The sequence below is a fragment of the Clarias gariepinus genome, chromosome 3, assembly GCF_024256425.1.
Source record: "Clarias gariepinus isolate MV-2021 ecotype Netherlands chromosome 3, CGAR_prim_01v2, whole genome shotgun sequence".
NCBI classification, from domain to species: domain Eukaryota; kingdom Metazoa; phylum Chordata; class Actinopteri; order Siluriformes; family Clariidae; genus Clarias; species Clarias gariepinus.
In genome coordinates, this window is record NC_071102.1 from 16,755,900 (window position 1) to 16,768,389 (window position 12,490).

At 36.9% G+C, this 12,490-nt stretch overlaps 1 protein-coding gene and 1 long non-coding RNA gene across 2 annotated transcripts; both read left to right on the forward strand.

Moving 5' to 3' along the window:
- The first annotated feature begins 2,201 nt into the window (after positions 1-2,201).
- Positions 2,202-2,884, forward strand: LOC128519508 (uncharacterized). Its single transcript, XR_008357858.1, has 3 exons — positions 2,202-2,400; positions 2,474-2,632; positions 2,750-2,884. It is a non-coding gene; the product is annotated as an uncharacterized LOC128519508 (long non-coding RNA).
- Positions 2,885-4,573: 1,689 nt separating this feature from the next.
- Positions 4,574-9,189, forward strand: LOC128519506 (uncharacterized). The gene is made up of 5 exons (XM_053493258.1): positions 4,574-4,683; positions 6,059-6,209; positions 6,487-6,609; positions 7,591-7,730; positions 8,010-9,189. The coding sequence occupies exons 1-5, from the start codon at positions 4,675-4,677 to the stop codon at positions 8,253-8,255; spliced, it is 669 nt and encodes a 222-aa protein (XP_053349233.1). The 5' UTR covers positions 4,574-4,674; the 3' UTR covers positions 8,256-9,189.
- The last annotated feature ends 3,301 nt before the right edge of the window (positions 9,190-12,490 follow it).

The window sequence follows — 12,490 nt, forward strand, 5'->3', positions numbered from 1 at the left end:
ACATCATCAGTAAATACAGGCAGGTTTTACACTAAAGTGGTTTCCTGTTTTTGAGGTTTACCAGTGGTATCTTGTGGTTAACCCTTTGTATTTCCCCTTCTGAAGTCTTTTGGGGTTGGCTTTGACACAGATTTATACATACAGTACTGCTCTCAATCTCGCTACAGGACTACGGTAATACAGAAGATTTACTGTAAGCCACGATAGTTGTTTACTGTTGTTCTCCAGCCCTGTTTCTTGGTTCTGAGCTCGCCGGAATATACCAAATAGTTAATACAAAATGGCAACCGGTTTTAAACGCAAATGCTACATTTAAAGTTATTTCTAGATACTTTTTTTACTGCCTATATGCAAGTAGAGAGAGAATAGGGAATGACCGTGTCTTATCCAAGCATCATGTTCATGGAGCATTTACAACCTATGTGAAGGTCACAGCAACCAAGTGACAGGTAAACTAGAAATAAAGTCTTGAAGAAAGAATAAGTCTGCCCTTACACTTTCCTTTGTCTTGGATGACACATTCACTTTTCCTATGCTTACATAAAATAAACTTGACATTTTTTAACCGAAAAACTTTCTCTAAAACCAGACCAAAACTAAAGTAAAAACTACTTCACAGTAAAAAATGTAAACGTGGGAACCCTCCAAATCAAAAACTACAGTACATTCAAGAACTTTTTTTTAAAAGTGTTTTTCATTTCTTAATTTTCTGTATCACTTCTCTTATGTAGAGTTATGTGGAGCCTGGTATCTGTTCCAGGGAGTTTAGTGCAAAAAGCAGGAACTCTGTATGGGATGCTAATTATTAATAGGACAGTCACAGATTATAGATGATTAACAATTGATTTATTGTCAAGCGTTTATGCTGCATGGTGCTGTTCCTGAACCAGGTAGAGATGTTTCCCGTCAGGATGCTCTCTATGGTGCAGGAGTAGTTCCTAAGCACCTTAGAGGGCAGTCTAAAGTCTCTTAAGTGTCTGAGGTAGTAGAGATGCTACCGGGCCTTTTCACCATGGTGTTGATGTGACAGGACAGGTCCTGCGTGATGTAAACACCAAGGTATCGGAAAATGTCCACTCTCTTCACCGGGCTCTTGTTGATGGCAGGGGTCTGGTAGTTCCTCTCCTGCTTAGTCTTAAAGTCCACTATCAGCTCCTTTGTCTTGCTGACGTTCAGGAGGAGATTGTTCCTCTGGCACCAGTTCTCCAGATTTCCAACCTCCTTCAGGTAGGCTGTCTCATCATTGTCAGAGATCAGCCCCACCATAACAATGTCATCAGCAAACTTAATGATGGTGGTGAAGTTCGTAGTGGCTATGCGATTATAGGTGTACAAAGAGTACAGCAGGGGGCTTAGAACACAACCCTGGAGCACCCCAGTGCTGAGATTGAGTGAGGCTTAGACATGTCCGCCCATCCTTACTGCCTGTGGTCTGCCAGTTAGGAAATTGGAGATCCACTGACAGAGAGATGAGTCCCATGTGCTCTTGCTTGTTGGTGAGTGTGGAGGGAATTATAGTATTAAATGCTGAGCTATTAAAGAGCATTTTAACATAATTCCCCTTCCGAGTGTGTATGATTGTAAATAGACTATTAACATTCATAAACTGATGATCGATTATGGAATGATTACCACCTCCCATTACTACTGACAACCCATTGCCAGTCACTGACACACACACACAATTACCTAATTTCACACTGTGGGAGATTTAAAAACCTTAATCTAATGTTTGTTTTAGTCTCGGTGCTATGTTACCTTCATTACTTCATTACTTTTGTTATTGTCATTACTTCATTACTTTGTTTTTGACTTCCCTTCACAAGTACAACAAAAAACTTCCTTACTGAGCACTAAAATAAAACCAAGTTTCTATTATATTTCAGTACCAAAAAACATGGTTCATATACATTCTCACTACATGGCAGCATTCACTGCGGACTTTAATTATAATCTTTATTTATTGCAGCATTATTTTATCATGAGAGGTTCATCATTCTTTAATTAACATAGTAGCATTTTTTTTTCCATCACTTGATCAGCTTTAAAACAGTAAAACAGTCACAATAAAAAAAGTCAGAAGACACATACTGTACATTTCTTAAAAAGTGGGTGGGTCCTGTCTCACCCACATGCATTAGTTTAAATTAGTGGTCGTTTTAAAATGCTGGCCAAGAACTTTTTCTGAGCTCAAGCTTTCTGCCACACTATCGACTATGACGAAGATTTCCTCTGAGATGAGCATCAAGATCAGGTCTCTGTGGATAGCAGGACACCTTTTCTCTGATATCAGGACATTTTTGATACAGTCAGGTGTTCATGTCTCCAAGGACACGATCAGATGACATTGTCGTTCTCGTCGCCTGACTCCTGAAATTAAAACACCAAACTCCATTGAAGGTGACCAGGTAGGTTATATTAGTATTTGTTTTACATTAATCTGTCATTAATAATGTCATTTTTATTTGTATAGTGCTGTGTTCAGTGCATTGAAGAAATGCTGCATGAGGATGATGAATGGTCTGCTAAACAGATTCAAAACGAGCTTCAGATCCGACTGCAATTGAAATTATAAATTCGCACCATTAGAAGGTCAATAAAAAAACTTGGGTGATGACTATGGCAAAGCTCAGTAAGCATCTATAATAATTTTAGCAACTATACATTAAACTACTATAATGTACTCAGTTTTGATTTAACACATTTATCAATATATTTTTTGTTTGTGTGTTTTTGTTTGGTTGTTTAGCACAGACCCTATGTTTCGGGACACCAACAAAGCCCTGCGTCTTAGCCAATGGCTGCCAAAGAGACCTTTGACAATGTAATCTTTGCTGATGAAACAATTGTGGCTTTGGAGCGCTTTGCTACAAAATGTGCTACAAAAAAAGGGGTTGGCACATAGTGAAACCTAAGGCCAAACATCTTGTAAAACTTCATATTTGAGGGACCATATCCCATCAGGTACCAGGACCAATAGTTGTCTTTAAAGGTTAGTTCAATATAATGTACTACCCATTTTACTTAGCGAGATACAATAGCTGAATAGTTGATTAATATGACTGAATTTCAACTTACTATAAATTTACAGGTATTATATACCGTCATTATTACAAAGAAAGCATAATAAAATCTGCGCTGGTGCCATACATTCAACAACACTTTAAAGGACCTCATTGCTTCTTCCAAAGTAAAAAATAATGAGTTTGTGATATTTTGTCATTTTTGTTAGTGCAATAAATGTGTTTTATAGTGTTCATAAATCATCAATGTGTTTTATAAGATTTCTTTCAATTTACGCTATAGACAATGACCCAAAGCATACAGCGGCGAGACAGTGTATTGCTGAGGCGGGAATCAACTGGGTGAAAACACCAGCCGAGTATTTATTTTGGATTAATTTGTTTATGAAATGTTCACATTACAATTTCCTCTAACTTGTATTCCTCACATGCAGGTCTCCTGATCTCAACCTGATAGAGATGGTCTGCCACGCGCTGAAGGAGTTTGTCAGACGTGAGGCTCAGCCACAGAACAAAGATGAGCTTCTTCAGGAAATTGTGACTTTCTGGAGAGATCGCTTGACCAAAATTACGTGCAATAAATATATTGATCATCCTCAGAAGGTTTTGCCGGCGGTGGTACAGCGCAATGGGGGCGCTACTGTATATAGCGCCTCTCAGCTGTAAAAGCCAGCAAACGCACAAACCCAAATGCTGCCACCGTGAGGCGTGGTGGTAAAAGTAAAATACTGCAAGTCTACCATCTGTATTTGGAAGAGTAAGCAAAATAAAGGTGTACAGTAGAGTAGAGCACAACGCAAAACGCACAATGGTGAAACAAATGGCTTGGTCAAACTTGGTCAAACTTTGACTCAAGGTAATGGATGTTGTGCTAAGATTACTGTGTCTGAATGAACGAATGAAAATAAAGCATAAGCAACTTATTTATATTTCCTATTCTTTTACTAGCCTATAAATAAATAAAGATATTTCCTATTTTTCTACATAGTTGTAATAGTAGTTGTAATAATAGTTGCAAAATAATATTATAAACTCACTCATTTACTTCCAAATTATGCTAAGTTGCCTATTGCTCTGTAATGGATCTAAAATAAATTTTTACACATGCAAGTGGTTTCTTTATATGCTAAAGCGACAAATGAAACAGTATTAGCAATAAATAAATAAGTTATTTTAGAATGAACTCTTTTTTTTATTATGAGGCTCAAGTGATCATGTTTAGCCGTTTAGAAGTCAAGCAATGTGTGTTCTCCACTGCAGGATCTGCCTGAGCATCATGAAAGAGAACAAGGCTCATGCACATGATCACTGCTTAATAGTATCAGATTGATTTTTCTGTCAGTTTATTAATTTTTTTTTTATTCTTTTATGTGCAGATGTAGGCTTTTATCTAGGCCTTTTTCTTCTGAAGCTTGTGGTAGATGTAAGGAAAGCGGGGTAGTAGAAACCGATTGTGGGGATTTCCCATAAATTAGAAATGATTTGACTGCATTTGTACGTTGTTTCCGTTGCTGTTGTTTCCTCTTTTTTTTTCTTTCTCAAACTTAGTGACATCATAGGACTTGTATGGGTAGTCCAGCCCACATATCTCTTAAATGACACGCACTTCAGCATCACTGCCAGAGTCATTTTTGACTTTTAGGAGAGCAACATGGCGCAGGTACGGTACAGATCTTCTTTTCCCTAAGATATTTTATAGCATTATAAACTGAAATTTGGATCTGTGTATAAATGTGTGTGTGTGGTATGTGACTTTGTTCAGGTAAATTAAGTAAAAGGGTGCCTAGATTTGACTGAGTTGTTAGATTTGTTCATACACATGCGTGTTAAATTGTGTTTTCAAAAAAAAAAAGCTAGTGATGTGAAAGTACTGTAATGCTGTAGATAAAATAATGTCCAGAGTACCAGTTTGTGGAAAATGTAAGATCTGCACTTCTGCTCAGCATTTTGATTTTACGATTCTTACACGTGTACTTACACGTGTACTTACGCTTAGACTCAAGCTCAAACTAAACTACTTTCTTAGTATCACATTTTTCTTTTTTTAATTAAGATTAAATCTCACTTTAGCTCAAATATGCATAGTTAATTCATTGCTACTTGCTATAATGTAAAATAAAGCATGAAATGTAAATCATAAATACTGTAAATGACCATATGATAGACAATCATAATTCATGAAGTATTTAAATAGTAGAGTCTGAATCTCATTTGAAATTGTTTGTTTCTTCTGTAAATAAAGAAGCTGGTCAAAGGAAAATAATCTACCTCTGTGTCTTTTGCATTTCATCTTGCATTGCTTACTGCAAGTAGGTTTCATAAAAGTGTAATTTTCCGACACGCCGACTGTAAGAAGTGTCCAAAATCCTCCAAACATGAAAAATCCTTCCTCTTCCATGTGTGGGCTATTGACGCACAATCTGATGCAATCATTCATCTGACTGGTTTTTCCACCTTAATACAAAAACATGACTTCATGGTATAAGAGTAATAACTGATGCAGTCATGCATCTTTTTTCTTAACATCTGCAGGTTAAAGCACTATTCATTGGTAATAAAATTGGTGTCTGTGGATCGTCATGGTATGCGTGCGAATCTCTCAAGTCCGGATTTTTTAAACCTTTAAAAACAATTAATACTACTTGGTTACAATATTTCTTTCGCTGTTTTTTGTTAAATCATAAAAGGGATAAAAAATTCAAAAAGCAAATGTAGTTATATCAAGCAATACCTTAACCAAAAGTGAGTTTTGAGTCCTAAAAAGTGTGTGTCAGTGTGTGATACCAATGTCTAAGCTTTGCAGTAAATCACAGTATTCATCACATACAGTAGGCAATATACAGTAACACATATCACTTTCAGAATATACAAGGAGGTTTTTCAGAAATAACAGACTAGGACACAAACACACACAAACTCCGAAAGACATTTAAATTACTTAAATAGCTGACATAGTAAAAATCTGTAAATTACCTGTAGTTTGACCTTATATCAGCGTAAATATTCACATATCTTCTTTGCATTTTGTATACCAGATTTGTACCCCAGACTGCCAGATGTCTCCAATTGTGCACTTATATCTGGAAATGGTTCAAGTGGATCATCTGGACAATGAAGCGAATCTGTCAGGAGCACTACAATGCAAGACCTGTTTGAAAAATGAATGTGCTGTCGATGGAAATGGAGGTGAGATAAATAAATCTGATATTCCATAAATCTCATTCCTCTATCTGTGCTGTGACAGATAGAGGAATGAGATCTTGGGTACTTTATTTCTGTTTTTTATGCTACTCTGCTGAAAGCAAAGTTAAATATATAATTGAGTTAAAATATGCACTGATGTAATTCTCCAAATTTTTAAACACGTATGGAAATGTCATTGGGCAGTTAGTATAAGAACCCAGAACCTGTGGTAGTTCTGTGCAAGGAAATATTTGTGTAGTGATCATCCCACAATTCACAGGGTCTTTTAAGAAAGCTTCAGAATGCCAAGTGATCATCCAGAGTTTAGGTGACCGTACAATCATTCGCCCTGAAACCGTCGCACCAACAAGAAAAGCGGCTTGCATGAGTCATTCCACCTCAGGTCAGTACAGAGTTACATAGTTATATTTGCATTGTTCTAAGCCAATGTGTTTTTTCCATTTCCTGTTGCATAATGGATCTTCTATAATGTCAGTGTAGCAAATCCAAGTTTCTCAGTGGGATTAAACCTGAAATAACATACAACTTCAAAAGTTTCAAGATTAGCTCTGTTTACAAGAAAGTACTTTATTTATCTACATTTACACACTATCACCTTCAAAATAGTCACTTTGCACAGCAATACAGTACAATGTTTCTGTAATACACAAGTCTTCTTTTTGAAGACCTTCTGATATGTGTGCTGGATCTTCGCAATGGTGTAAAAACAATGACTTTTGAGCTGGATTTTCATTTTTGGAAAGAGGGCTAAGTCCACATGAGCCAAATCTGGCAAGTAGGGTGAGTGCGGAAGTGAGATCATATTGCTGCTGGCAAAAAAACTCATGTATGAGCTCGGTGTCAGGATGCATTGTCGTTGAGAATTTTCAGTTTTTTGAGCACCACAGATCCGGTTCCTGACCTCTCATCGTCTTCCGGTGATGTTCTGACTCACTTGAAGTGTGTGCCACTAAAAATACCTTAAACGGCTCATTGCAGCATTGCTGCCAAATCATGTCAAATGTTTCTGTGGCAAATTTGCCTAGTTTTATGCAGAATGTCACATTCACTCTTTGTTCTAACTTGCTGTGCAAGATGGTAACGCACATGGTCAAATTATCCCCAGTTGCACGGCTTCTGTTTTACACAGGACAATGTCTTTTGGCACACTGACTTATGAAGGTCCTTGTAAATGTTTGTGCAGCCTTGTACTGCCGTCTGTTGGCACATTAGAAAAGTAATCTCTATATTTTATTTTACATTTTTTCCCAGCAACATAGTGATTAGTGAACAATGAACACTTTTTCCTTCTTGTCAGATGGATTGCATTTTATAACGCACAACATAAAGATGAAATCTTTGATATATTTTTTTTTTTTTTTAGACAAAACCACCGTCTACTACTACAAGTCGAATGTGTTGGGGAATCTGGGAAAAGGCGCTCCTGTAATATTGAAGATCAGTGACTCAGATCAGTTTCTAAAATGCCAATCTATAAATGGCAGAGCAGTTCTGGATGTTGAGGTAAGAGATAATCATGATGTAAAATGTGAATATGTATTCATATTTATTTTGTCTTAGCAGACCTGATACAGCAAACAGACTTTAATATAGTTGAACTGGACAGTATGTGGAATCAATAATTATACTTCATGAATCTATTCAACATGGCTTAATATTATAAGTGTTAACATCAATTGTTATTAATTGCCGAGTAGTTTAGAGTTATAGTAATATATTTGCCTGCAGATGAAATAAACTCATCTGGTTATATTGAATAATTTGTTTTTATTTGTTTTCCAGTGCTGTGACGAGGGGAAGCTGAAATATTTCTCTGAGAATGATCCGATCACATGGCCATTTGTTTTCTACCTCTCAGTGATGAAGGACAACTGCCGTAGATTCGAATCAGCCGAGTGCCCCGGTTGGTTCATCCGCACAGAACCTAAACATGTGTACATGGATGAACAAAAAGATAAAGATTCTGGGAAATATTCATTTTACTTTTTTTCATCCCCAAAGTCAGAGTCAGAGTCAAAGTCAAAGTGAAGTGTCATCCTAAAAGCATCCTTCTAATGCTGCTTAACTAAGCTATATGAAACAAAAGACAGAGAGAGAAACAGACTAACGTGCTTTTTGACATTTAGATAGACAGTTATAAGTGCAAGTATAGTTCCCATTTTGCAAGGGATATATACAAATGGATGTAATTATATTCAATTCAATTTCAATTCAATTTTATTTGTATAGCGCTTTTAACAATTGGCATTGTCCCAAAGCAGCTTTACACAATCAAAAGAATTATTTAAGTTTGTATGGAATTTGAATGTGTATGAATCAAAATGGTCAGATAGTCCTTGATGAGCAAGCCAAGGGCGACAGTGGCATTATATACAGCGGAACCTTGAATTGTGAGTATAATTCATTCCAGTAGTATGCTTGTATATCAAAACACTTGTATATACAATATACAACATATATTAAGACAAATTTCCCCCATAAGAAATAATGGAAACTCAGATGATTCGTTCCACTACCGCAAAAATATTTATATAAAAATAGTTAATAAAAAATATTAAATTAAATAAAACAAACTAACCTGCACTTTACCTTTAAAAAGAGTGGGAGGGGTCAAATGGGCTGCTGTGTGGATGACTTTGACACACGCACACACACACGCACACACCAATAGTATCTCACTCAACCAAGCGTGCGCGCACACACATGGACACACACACGCACACACACACACACACACACACACACACACACACTAGCTTGCAGACAAGGGGACAGCTGCTGTTTAGGACGACTTTCACACACACACACACACACACACACACATACACACTCAGTTTACCAAATAGAGACTCACCCTCAAGATACAGACCAGTTTACTCAACTGGTAAACTGGTCTGTATCTGTAAAAGTCGTCCTACACACATAAACACAAAATAAAAGATGCTTTAAAATTTATGTTTATATGTTTAAAGCTTGCAAAGCGGTTAGTCGCAATCCAAGGTTCCACTGTATATTAAATATGATAATAATATGCATTGCTGATAAATTTCACTAATATTAGTACCATATAGTTATTGTAATATTATCATTTCATTTACACTATGCTTAAGTTATATGTGTAGGAGTTATTTTGTGAAATGTAACTGCCATTGCAGTAACAAGTAATATGCATCATATCATAATTTACTTTAAAAGTTTTATTTACGTATGTTTATTTTTATTAATGTGTATGTATGTCAAATCTTTACAAATATATAGTTATTATTACATATATAGGTAAAAATATATTAATACACATATATATTTATCAATATCAATATCAATATTTATCTGCCGAATACCTGAATGAATTAATATTATTATTACTGCTTTTTTTGCAATGTAAATTTGTTTAGCTGTTGTAAATAAAAACATGACTGCAACTCTGCAATTTGTTTATTGTAAATATACATATTGTCTCAAATCAGTTCATTAAAATCCAGTTTGATCACTATCGCTGTCATACGCTTTGTCCATTGTTTCATTCGTTGGTTCCTCATATGGGTTCTCAGGCTTGTCCGTTTTCTTGGCTGTCCTTATGTGCTTGATCTGACCTGACCTATTTTATCACTGGCAGATGCAGTCTCCTGTGCCAACACTGGTGACTCAATAGTTGTGACCGTGCTTCGTCTAAGCCTCATTTTCGTGGAGCATTTACAACCTGTGTGAGGCTCAGGGCAAAAAAGAGGTCACAGCATAATTCCCTACCCACAAATAAAATATAAATAAATCTTAAATAATATAAATCTTACACTTCCCTTTGTCTTAAAGTACATATTCACTTTTCCTATGCCTACCGAAAATAGACTGTAGCAGCAACTTTCTCTAAAATCAAACCAAAGTAGAGTAAAAACTGTAATCCTGGCAAACCTGCAAGACAAAGATATTTTCATCAACATGTGATGAAAAATTAATCGAATATTTTTTAATTATTATATATCACTTCTCCTGTGTAGTATTATGTGGAGCCTGGAGTATGTCCAAAGCAAGAACTGTGTATGGAGTGTCAACCATTGATTGGACAGTCATCGATTATAGTTCAATAGCAGTTGATTTTCTGTCAAGCAAATGATTATGAAAATAGCAAAAATTTTACTTAAAAGAATCATAAAACATACCATGTTGCATGTTTTTTTTTTCTTCTTCTTCTGTGCATCTAGGAAACTGCTGTGTAGTGCATAGGTGTATAAAGTCTGGGGAACGTGCTCTAACCAGAGCTAAATGTATGGTTAACTGGGAACTAGCCAAATAGTCATATGGAAAAGAAAAAAGTTTCTTTTAAACATAACAACTCGATGTAGCACAGCTTTTGCAGAAGCTTCACACACTCTCAGGAAAAAAGGTACACAGTGATACAAATATTTTTCCTCAAAGAACAATTTTGTACATTTTGGATAAATGTACCCTTGATGGTATGGAAAAGACCCCTGATAATACAATTCTTTACCTTTTGAAGATACATAATTGTTCTAACATAAAGGATACAGAATGTTCTGGACAGTGGGAGGAGTTTAGGTTTTCCTCAACTGTCACAACTGGTGAGTTATTATGTCTCATATAATACTTATTCTGATACTATAAAACGGATATTGTTTAATTTTTCCTCATTTTAGCTAGCTTTGGTCAGCTTATATAATACATTGTCTTTCGATGTCACTTATATAGTTTAGGATAGTATGTAGATAACACTGCTAATCATGCTAACACACTGCCTTATGGAGCTTAGCACAAACATGTTAGCTCACGGTGACTAAGATAATGCCTTATGTACTGTAAATTACGGACGTCCATGAATTTCAGCTTTGGTTTAAAGGTTCTAATGTATTTTATCCCGTTTTGGATAGCTTTATCTTACATTTAGTTTTTGGTTAGCTTCTGACACTTCTATATAATGTTATTTAGCACAAACACTTTAGCTCCAAGTGGCTAAAATACTGCCTTATGTAGCCTACAGATTTTCATGATATTCAATTCAATTCAATTCAATTTTATTTGTATAGCGCTTTTAGCAATTTTCATTGCCGCAAAGCAGCTTTACACAGTCAAAAGAATTATTTAAGTTTGTATGAAATGTGAATTTGTATGAATCAAAAATGGTCAGTTTGTCCCTGGTGAGCAAGCCGAGGGCGACAGTGGCAAGGAAAAACTCCCTGAGATGGTAATAGGAAGAAACCTTGAGAGGAACCAGACTCAACAGGGAACCCATCCTCATTTGGGTGCAACAGAAAGCAGTAAATGATCTGCATTTATACAGTGTGTAGGGTGGGAGGCAGTTCAGCTATAATAGCTGATGTTAATTGATGTTAATATGGAGTCCAGGTAGTTATTGAAGACCCAGGTAGACTTGTAGGAAGTTCCAGTCCTGAACTATCGAACTGTCAAGTCCCCAGAGAAACAGTTGCCAACACCAGTCAAGGCCACAACCGTCTTCTAGGTAGAGAGAACCATCCCCAGACACCAGACGCATCCCAGAGAGACACACGGGGCATCCATGTGACGAGATCTTCAGCCAGAAGCGGGGCACCAGGATGGGTCAGACAGGTCCGGAGGGCAGAGGGAGTCTGGATCACTGGCAGCTCAGGAACGACATGTGTAGCTCGACAGAGAGAGAGAAAGAGTGAAAGGGGGAGACAGGAGGAGAGAAGAAAGAGAAAGAGGGGGGGGGGGAGAAGAAGAGGAGAGATGGCAGTTAGGTATGGTCACAGTCACACAATGTATAATGTGAATGTATATTAACTGTAGAGTGCAAGCAGAGACTCCGGCAGAACTAACTATGACAGCATAACTAAAAGGGAGAGCCAGAAGGAAACACAGACATGAGGGCTTCCTGACATGTAAAGCAAACAATCACCTCACCGTCAGCAAACCTGAGTGATCAATGAGAGTGAGGAAGACAGCATCCAAACATACCAGTTCACCATAATACTCTACGTCCATGAGTCCCCCAGATCTGCTCCTTTACCTATGGCAAATCTATTTATAAAAATGCTTGGCTAAATAAATAGGTTTTTAGCCTGGACTTAAACACTGAACCTGTGTCTGAGTCCCGAACACTATTTGGAAGACTATTCCATAATTTTGGGGCTTTGTAAGAAAAAGCTCTGCCCCCAGCTGTATTTTTTATAATACGCAGTACTGACAAGCAGCCTGCATCCTTTGATCGAAGTAGGCGTGGCGGATCGTAAGACACTAGCAGTTCGCTCAGGTACTGCGGCGCGAGCCCA